Source organism: Austrofundulus limnaeus, unplaced genomic scaffold (assembly GCF_001266775.1).
Source record: "Austrofundulus limnaeus strain Quisiro unplaced genomic scaffold, Austrofundulus_limnaeus-1.0 Scaffold35, whole genome shotgun sequence".
Classification (NCBI taxonomy): domain Eukaryota; kingdom Metazoa; phylum Chordata; class Actinopteri; order Cyprinodontiformes; family Rivulidae; genus Austrofundulus; species Austrofundulus limnaeus.
Window position 1 is genome coordinate 96,088 of NW_013952437.1, and position 9,796 is coordinate 105,883.

The following is a 9,796-nucleotide window of genomic DNA, read 5'->3' on the forward strand; positions in this document are numbered from 1 at the left end:
GAAATGGGCGAAACAGAAGCAGAAGGTGGTTCTTAAAGAGACAGAGGCCAATTTCAAGGCGTTTTGGAAGAGGAAATGATGAGAAGATAAGTTATTTTCTATTTAAACATAAAAACAGCATTTTAATAACAACTAAAGGTGACATAGATACTTTATTATAGTATAGTATTTAAATGTATGCCTGAGAAACACATAATATTGGCCCTTTAATCTATTTTCCTCATTCAGCAACCTATTAAGTTTCTGTTATGTTTCATGTATGAGAAATACACATTTTTTTCAGTCAGTATTTAATACATTTGGCAAAATAAATTAAGATATTTATGATGTGCTTCTGTTTTTTAATTCAGGAGATTATAAAAAAAAGTCCTTCATTTTATGGAAAGACCCTTTTGATTCAAGAGAAAACTCCTGTTTTTAAGAAAATGGCTGCCTATCAATTGTTAGTCAATCTATAGGATAAATCAACTTCAGATTAATTCATTAATCAATAACTTGCATCCTTAATTTGTACAGGAATGAAATAAATTTATATCTACTCATATTCATGTAATTAATGATTTGGCCAATTAATCGATTAATCGAAAAAATAATCGACAGATTAATCGATTATTAAAATAATCGTCAGTTGCAGCCCTAAAATCATTAACAAGTAAAAAAGATAAACTTTCTTAAAAGAATTGGTTGMTTTCTCAGATGTTCTGAGAGAATCTACTGTGGCTTTGATTTCCTGTCAGGTGACCTGAAGCTTTTTGCATCTGTGGCTTCAGGGAARGTTGGAGTTAAACGTCTGTGCAGCTCAGAGTTCAGGAAAATGTAATCTTTTCTCCTTTCACCATCCAGATAAACTGGTTCAGATTGTGTTAATGATAATAAACACACAACGGAGCGGACCGCCTCCACTTCACCTTGATCTTTATTCAACATACGGCAACACAAATGCAGCATTAAGCTGAGACAATCTTAAAGAAGTTAGATGATAAAGTTTTCTGTGGATATAATTAGACTCGTTCCATTTAGTTATTAATTAGTCTTGTTGCCTGAGTGCCGTAAAGCAAAGAGAATGAGCAGCTGAAAGATTTCACAGTCTGGTTTGTAGCTTATATAAACATATGTCTGAGATAAAAACAATTTTCTGCTTATTTCTTTAAAGAAAAGGGTTGTTTAACAAAAAAAAATTCAAAGTATGCTGTGAATGCAAAGAGTCGGAGCGTCAGATTTAGTTTTAAAAAGCTCTTATCTAAACCCAACAGTGTGAAAGAGTTTTCAAATCTGGGTCAGATAAAGTGATCTTTGTTTTCCACAAACGCTAACGTATGAAAGGAATTCAGTTTGACTTCTGTTCGTGACTCCTGCTGCCTGAAAACGTTTCATCTGATTTCATATTTTCAGATAAACTGATTAATTTGAAATGTTTGTTTTGGACACAGCTGAGAGGAACTCCTCAGAGGAATAGTTTGTTTTTAACGGTTTTCTGTCTCCAGGTTATGGCTGTAAATCTGCCTCGTTGTTGTTGATCATACGGCTGCTTTCACGCTCCATCGAGCACGAGTTTTTCTTTTATTTCACTCTGAATCACTCCTCAAACGAACAACTGGACCAGCTTGAAAACAGACGATGTTAAACTGTTTCAATTTTCCTTTTWTAAGAAAATAAATATAATCCTTTTTCACTCCAGTCCCTGAATAGAATAAATAAATATTTACACTGGGCCACAGGGCGTCTGCTTCCTGTTGTGCTCCGGTATGAAAAATGAAACGGACCGAGGAGAAACTCTGGGTAGATCAGGACCTTTTGGAGCGACCAGTTTGATTAATGAACTCAGACCTTCAGACCTTGAGAACTTCCTGCTATAAAGTACGTTTGGAAATAAAAATAAGGGATAAAAATAATAAAATCAAATAAACAAGCTTCTGCTCAGTTAGGATAATTTAAACGGCGTAAAATGTTTTGGTTCCATCTATTTCCTGGAACTGTAATGATAGATTGTTTTAAATAATTGATTAAATTACAACTGATAGCATTTTGAAACGTGTTTATTAATTCTTGAATTTTAAATTGTATTTTATAAAACAAACTGAAAAAGAAACTCCTCATTCAACAAAACAGACTTCTTAATTTACCAGAATCACYAGAACTTTTCCAGAGACGGTGACTTTGAGTGGATCTAACGCTGAACATGAGACGTTGTGTGTTTCTGCAGCTGGAGGAGGGCCACACGGGCCGACTGGAGCGGACCGAGGACCTGTGGCTGCGTGTCAGGAAAGACCACGCCCCTCGCCTGGCTCGCCTGTCGTTAGAGAGCCGCTCCCTGAGGGATGTGTTGTTGCACGGTGAGTCATCACCGAACTCTCCCATTGTTCTCCGAGAGCGGGGAAACTTTTATAAATGCCCAGAAATCACACAAATTTTGTTTACGTCAGGACTTTACATTTGGTTAAATAAAGTCTTGGATGCAAACATTTAGATCTCGCTGTTTTCATTAAAGGGGCAATGTTATGTGTTTCTCAGGCATACATTTAAATACTATACCATAATAAAATATCAATGTCACCTTTAGTTTTTATTAAAATGCTGTTTTTATGTTTAAATAAAAAATAAACATCTTCTCATCACTTCCTCTTCTAAGCGCCTTGAAATTGGCCTCTGTCTCTTTAAGAACCTTAAACAAAGAACCACCTTCCGCTTCTGTCCCGCCCATTTCAGTGCGGGGGGGGGGGGGGGGTGRGGSGSRATGATGCKGTTTACTTGGCATCTGAAAATACATTTCCTCAAAGGTATTTTTAATCTGAAAAGAGCTTCACTGAGTGAGCAGTAGTGTTAAGAGCAACAGACAGTTTCACTCGTTTGCTTTGTCACTGCTGAGAGCCTGCAGGAGTCATGGGCGGGGTGTGTGAGGTGTGAGGAGGTGTGCTCCATGATGAGGAAGTTCGGCTTAAAGACACGTCCCAGAGGCGTTTCTGGTCCCCACCTGTCGTTTCGCTCCTCAGCATGGCTGCCTGAAAATGCTGCAGGATTTCTCAAACATGCATGAATGAGTCAGAGCTAGGTGMTTTTTTTATGAGAGTGTAACATTATAACATGATATAAGTTCAAAAGAGTTGATTTTACATGACATRGCCCCTTTAAGAAAAACTGACATTTATTTGAGATAATGGCACAACTTTTAGAACCTGCAGAGTAATCTTGAGTTTCCTCCCAGGCAAGCCGAAGCTCGGACCTGAGTTGGGTCGGGGTCAGTACGGGGTAGTGTACCTGTGTGACAGCTGGGGCGGACACTACCCCTGCGCCCTGAAGTCCGTGGTTCCACCTGACGATAAACACTGGAATGACCTGGCGTTAGAGTTTCACTACACACGGTGAGTCAGCAGAACCCCCCCGCTCGTCACTCATAGCTGCGTGCGGGAGAAACATGACACGGTGGTTTTAGAAGAAGAGCTGTACGTTTTGTCGTGTGAACTCCACTGATGATAAGAAAAGAATAGTTTGGATTGTTGATGCTTCAGGCTCTTCGGTGTCTGTTTTAATTTGCTGAAAGTAAGTGAAGTGTTTAATAAGGTGAGGTTCCTCCCCGTGTGTCGCCTCAGGTCTCTGCCCAAACACGAGCGGCTCGTCAACCTGCACGGTTCTGTCATCGATCACACGTACGGCGGCGGCTCCAGCATCGCCGTGCTGCTCATCATGGAGCGGCTGCATCGAGACCTGTACACGGGGCTGAAGGTGGTTAGAAAACAACCCAACTTGTTCTTTCGTATATAAAAACCCGACTTGAGTTCAGGTTTTGTCCCGTGCCTCTCTGCCAGGCCGGTTTGTCGCTGAGGGAGAGACTTCAGATCGCTCTGGACGTGGTGGAGGGGATCCGCTTCCTGCACAGTCAGGGTCTGGTTCACCGAGACATCAAACTGAAAAATGTTCTGGTGAGTTCAGAACAACTGCACATGAAGCTACTTATTTAGAAACATTTAGCTTTAAAGAAAGATTCAACATGAGACCAAAATATAAAGCAGCAGCTTAAACCTGCATTCTTTCTCCTGACCACCAGGGGGCGACATTTGTCCCTACAGGAAACTTACTTAATCCTGAACAAAACTCTTCTTCCCTTTCAATTTATATGAGTTAACATGTTTTCAGTTATTTTTTTGTAAACATTGCATAAAAGGTGAACATTTCAGATAAATAAACTTAAAATGTACAAKTTTAAATATTTACACCTAACAGAAAAATACCAAATATTTTTATGTAAATGATGAAACTCAAACATAAAAACAAACATTGATTTTGATGAACTAGTCACAAAACAAATTCAAAAAAGAAAGTTGCAAATTAAAGAAATGATAACTAAAGTCTAACTGATTTAAACAATAATGAAACAACTAAAACCCGACTGTCAGCAGAGACTGGTTTGTCTTGAGTTTATCATGCTGAATGGTCAAATGTTTTAGAAATATTTTGATCTATTGCTTGTCTTTTTGTTCACACATATGCAACCCAAAGTACTTCTCTTGTCTTTCTTTTTTTTAAACTTTTATTTCTCTTTAAGTTGGACAAACAGAACCGAGCGAAGATCACCGACCTCGGCTTCTGTAAACCAGAGGCCATGATGTCCGGCAGCATCGTAGGAACTCCCATCCACATGGCCCCGGAGCTGTTTACAGGTCTGAGCTCAGTCAATCTGTTTAATCGCTTTAATGAAAAACAGCTCAAATGTGACATAACGTTTTTTTTATTTAGTTAAAGCAACTATCTAACATCATTATGTGATGCATTTGTAATGTTTAATCAAGAGGTGGAAGTGCATTGTAACAAACTCTTCTGTGACGTTTGTCCTGACAGGAAAATACGATAACTCTGTCGACGTTTACGCCTTTGGGATCCTGTTCTGGTACCTCTGCACCGGTTCAGTTAAACTCCCAGAAGCCTTTGAGAAGTGCTCCAGCAAGGACCAACTCTGGAATAATGTTAAAAAAGGTAAAAATAAAAAAAAGGTTGCCCTCAAAAAGAATGCAAACTAATTCTCCTGTGTTTGTGGACTAACGGATAAGATTCATTKGTTTTTATAACAGAAGAGTTTTTAATCCAAGCAGATTCTGATAACATCTGTTCTTACAAGAAGTCGCAACAATTCATCCAAAGCCTCGTTTAATGCAGGATTTTAATCACTTTTCACTCAAAGTTTAAGTTTCTCACGAGAAATCTTAAAATTCTAACTTTTGGGTTTAAATGAGTTTTACAGCAACACTGCCCCCTGCTGGTGGGGTTCAGGTGGGACGATAGATTTATGTTCAGTGTTTGATTTAGAGGACTTCTTCGGTTAGACGACTCCACAAAACCTAGTTCACTTTTAGCTCAGGAAGAGTTCATCCATCAGGCCCTTCCTGTGGACCCTTCTCCATCAGGGACTCACTTCTGTCCCCTCATCCCTTTCAGGTTCCAGACCGGAGCGACAGCCGGCCTTCGACGAGGAATGCTGGCAGCTGATGGAGGCGTGCTGGAACGGCGACCCCTCCCTGCGACCGCTGCTCGGCATCGTGCAGCCCAGCCTGCAGAGCATCATGGAGCGACTGTGCGGTGGCGGCGGCTCGGAGCAGAAAAGCAGCAGCCTMGACGACTCCAGCTGAAAACACTCCCCACGAACTAACGAACAGGAGAACCGTTCGGACCAACAGGAGAGGGCGATCGACGTTTTGCTCGTCGCCGTTTGATTCACTTTAATTTATGAGGAGCTGAACGACGCCAGGCGTGTGCAAATATGTGTGTTTTATTGTTTGTGCTTTGTGTACTTGTATACAAACTCCACACTATGCTTGTCTGGTAGCTGCAGCGCTAATTGCTACTTTTGTCGTAGAAATGTTACTAGAAGCAAACTTTGTTTTAAAGAGTAGTGCATTCACAGTATTATAAAAAATATATAAATATATGAGATTAATTTTAGATTGTATTTAAACTGAACGTGTCTGTGTGTATTCAAAACATCTTTTTTAATAAAATGATCTGTTACAACAAATCCACCGTGTCATAAACATGATTAAAATCAACGGATTAAAGGATGGCAGGTAAAATATAAAGAAATTACAACTTATCACAGTAAATATATTTATCTAAAAGACGTTTTTGAAATGTTATGTTTGGAACTGAAAAAAAAAAGTGAAGCAGAATTGATAGAAAACAGTTTAATTGGTAAAAACAGGAGCTGTGGAGTAAAAGAGACATTCGTTGTTTGGACGTCGGTGTTATAACACCATGACTGACTTATTATGGGATGTATTTATACAATAAATGATCTGTAAAAAAAATGGCATCAGCAAACATCACATCAGTTTTTCTATCCACATTTACAGATATGTTCTCAGTTCATATCCAGGCTGCTCTGTACAGTAAAAAAAAATGATTACAGCTCAAAATTACAGCACAAATCTGCACCAATTTTCCTTTATTTAAATTTTTTTACAAAAAACATCTGCCTCTATTCTATAAAATACAGCCGTTTAGTCACTGAACTCAAATGTTTTTATCCCTCAGATATGAGAAACAAGTGCGTCTGTAAAAAAAAAAAGTTATTATTCCAGTGGACGGTGATGAGACGTAGCTTATATGGAGCTTCCCTTAACGGGCCAAGTCCTCCTGCTTTCAAGTTCAGTTCAGACGAGTCCTGGCGTCTGCGAGTGACCCAAACTGGATCAGTCGCCACTCTCTTTGACTTTTTCAGACGTCACTAGGCGATGCGAGTCCGACCTCCTCGACCCGGCGACACGTCACGAAACGTTTTCACACAGATAAAAACAAAAAGGAAATTTCCCTGAACATTTTGAAATGAGCCACCCAAAAAAAAAAAAAAAAAAAAAAACCATTTCCCCCACAGTTCGCAAAAATATATAAAAATCCTGAAAAAAAAATCTGGGCAGTAGATTTAAAAAAAAAAGTGCATTTCTTCAAGTATGTAAACAAAACAATTTCTTTAAAGGGAGACTTGTTCTGTGTGACTCCTGAAGTTTGGCACACGTATGAACAAACACACAAACACACACACTCCTTCAGAGGACGACAAACTCCTCATTTCTTCTTGTTGATGAGGAGGTCTGGTGCTCCTGGTCGGCGCTGACTGTTGAGGAGGGAGGACCTATGACCTGCAAAGACACACCCCTCCGTCAGCGAGGTCACATGGAGCTGCTGCAGTGGCTGCTGGGAAAACAGGGTGATGTGAAGAGGAGGAGGAGGAGGAGGAGGAGGAGGAGGCGGCAGCCCAACACAAGAGGGAGTACAAGGTAAATGGAAATGATGATGGATAAAACACAGAGGGGGGTGTTGGGGAGGGGGTGTGGCTAAAACCAGTCTGAAGCTGTGATCCTGATCGATTGAGGATCAGAGCTTCATGGGATAAAACTAAAAAACAAAAATCTATGATTGTTTTTGAAAAGAGAAAAAAAGGCAGAAAGATTCGATTAGTCTCTAAAAGATTTTTACTTCCTGTTAATTTGACCTAATGAGGAATAAATACAGGAGAAATCTACGTTTGGAGCTCGTTTTCAACAATAACATTTGTAAAATAAAGTAAATTCTGAGAGGAATAAACCAGGCTGATGTCATGAGACGAGACATGAAGACTGAGGACAGCACGGACTGTAATCAGACACGGACACTAAAACACCGGGAGAGACGGAGACGAGCAGAAAAAACACACAAGCCCCGCCCCCTTTGAATCATGCAAGAGCCGATACTCACTCTGACCCCGACGAGTCGCCGTCCACCGTCCCCGCCTTGATGCTCAGCGCCAAGCCGTTCAGCCGATCGGGCGGGTCCGGTTTGACTCGGTCCTCGCCGGAGGAGGATCCCTGCGGAGGCGCRGTGCCCGGACCGCTTTCACTCAGCTGGTTGTGGACGCGGCGGAGGCTGTTCCTCTCTACGATCGGAGAGAGTTGCTTCTTCTTCAGGATCCCTGGACAGAATAAAAACAGGAAGCTGCTGATGTAAAAAAAAAAGATGTTTGTAATCTCTGTTGGGTTAAAAAACGTGTTTGTTTTTGAACCTTTGTGAGGATGAGAGCTGAAGTTTGGTAGAGCAGGCAGCAGCATCGTCGCAGACTCCTGCAGTCTGTCGTCTGATAACGACCGAACGTTACGACCGAGGAGCGGTTCAGGAGCCTCCATCCTCCCTCTGTCTCCACCTGCCAGGTCGCTGTCACCAACCCCTGCTGAGTACTCTACAGGCCAGAGCGCCGTGCCCAAACTGTTGTCTGAGAGACACAGAAGAGTAGAGAAATGAGACGATGCAGCTCAGAGTGGGACAGATTAAAAGTCTGTAAATAAAGGGTGAGTCAAAAGCCACAGGACATRTTTTTTTTATAGAATCAAAAGGAAATTTRGAAAATTTGGCCTATCTTTAGGGTATGTCCAGAGAACGGCCTCTATCGTGAAAGCTGCCATATAGGATCAAAACAAAAGGGTGTCCTGAGACTTTTGAGTCACGCACCACAACTCTTTAAAATTATTTTTCCTGGTTGATGTGATCTTCAGGTGTTAATAAAAACAACAGGTATCAGTCTTAAATATCTGCCAAACTGATTGAGTTGTGTTAATTTTTATTTGCTAAAGTCAGCTCGCTGCAGCAGCCTAAAGGTTGATCAGCTGTAGATGTACCTCTAATTATTACTTTCTGAAAGTTTCATCATAAAGCAGCTTACTGTAATGTCAGAATGTCCCACTGGATGGCGTCATTTCTCCAAGTTGTTGAAGGAAACATGGTTAAACTCAGAAGAGTGAAATACTTATATATTACCATTATTATTAATATAATATAATATAATATAACATAATATAATATAACATAATATAATATAGTAATATGTGTTGCTTCAATCTGTGACTCACTTTGGCATTAAAAGGTTCTAAACTAACTTTAATTAAAGAAGCAGTTTTACTTCAGATCTTTAGGTGCATTAATATTTTCAGTGTGAGTTTTAGGAAACACAGAGACTCAAAAGGCTGAGGGTTAAAATAAAACCAGACGTTGATACACTCTAAACAAAGCAGATGGTTACCGTGTGGCGGAGGCCTCTTAACACCGTTGGACGCCAGGTTTTCCCAGCATTCCTCCGGTGGAAGGGGACCCTCCACGTCCTCGCTGTCAGAGGAGTGCGTGGAGGCGTAGGAGCCGCTCTGGTCGTCCTCCAGAGACAGGTCGCTGTCCGAGTCGCTGTCGGGATCTGTGGACAGACGGAGACAGGGTTTAGATGACAGAATCTGGGTGGAGCAGGTGGAAAAAACAAGACGAGGTGGCGGCGGTACCGTCCATGTGCTCCTTCGTTTCGTGGAAGAGCGACGTGTGGTCGTTCAGAGCGATGTGCGCCTGGCTGGTGTTTAATCCGTCATCCCTGAACGAGAACAGAGAACACAGTTCACTGATGTCTGAATGTTAAAAACAAACGTTTAGCTCATGTTAAAACGACTCCCTCACCTGAGAGCYAATGGCACGTAGCTCTGCTGGCTCTTCCCGCTCTGCATGGTGCCGTTCAGAGACGCGCTGGATCCACCAAACGGGAGGTGATACAACCTGCCGTCCATGTAGTTTGTGTTGCACTTATAGTTCTGAAAATACAGATGGAAGGGAAAGGGTTTTAAAAACTTAAAATGAGAAACAATTTCTGGTCAGATAGAGGCAGACGTGTCCTGAACAAGGAGTTTATATAGAACAGCTGGAGTGCTCAGAAACCAAGTGACCGTGTGATCGGCTGGTGAAGCTAACGGCTAACGCTAAACAGAGACTCTGGATTTCCCATTACTGTACATGTTGACAACAGAGC

The 9,796-nt window shown here is 41.2% G+C and overlaps 2 protein-coding genes across 2 annotated transcripts in view; one reads left to right on the forward strand and one right to left on the reverse strand.

The window, feature by feature from the left end:
* The window catches only part of dstyk (dual serine/threonine and tyrosine protein kinase), a 25,467-nt gene extending 19,463 nt beyond the window's left edge, over nucleotides 1–6,004 (forward strand). The window contains exons 8-14 of the mRNA XM_014006338.1: nucleotides 2,204–2,333; nucleotides 3,203–3,359; nucleotides 3,588–3,720; nucleotides 3,804–3,917; nucleotides 4,541–4,655; nucleotides 4,834–4,968; nucleotides 5,428–6,004. Coding sequence (XP_013861792.1) covers nucleotides 2,204–2,333; nucleotides 3,203–3,359; nucleotides 3,588–3,720; nucleotides 3,804–3,917; nucleotides 4,541–4,655; nucleotides 4,834–4,968; nucleotides 5,428–5,618 — 975 coding nt within the window. The 3' untranslated portion in view covers nucleotides 5,619–6,004. The remainder of the gene's footprint in view (nucleotides 1–2,203; nucleotides 2,334–3,202; nucleotides 3,360–3,587; nucleotides 3,721–3,803; nucleotides 3,918–4,540; nucleotides 4,656–4,833; nucleotides 4,969–5,427) is intronic.
* Nucleotides 6,005–6,821: 817 nt separating this feature from the next.
* The window catches only part of celsr2 (cadherin, EGF LAG seven-pass G-type receptor 2), a gene marked incomplete in the record, with an annotated part of 78,513 nt that continues 75,538 nt past the window's right edge, over nucleotides 6,822–9,796 (reverse strand). The window contains 6 exon segments of the mRNA XM_014006337.1: nucleotides 6,822–7,124; nucleotides 7,720–7,933; nucleotides 8,024–8,230; nucleotides 9,035–9,199; nucleotides 9,282–9,367; nucleotides 9,451–9,581. Coding sequence (XP_013861791.1) covers nucleotides 7,118–7,124; nucleotides 7,720–7,933; nucleotides 8,024–8,230; nucleotides 9,035–9,199; nucleotides 9,282–9,367; nucleotides 9,451–9,581 — 810 coding nt within the window.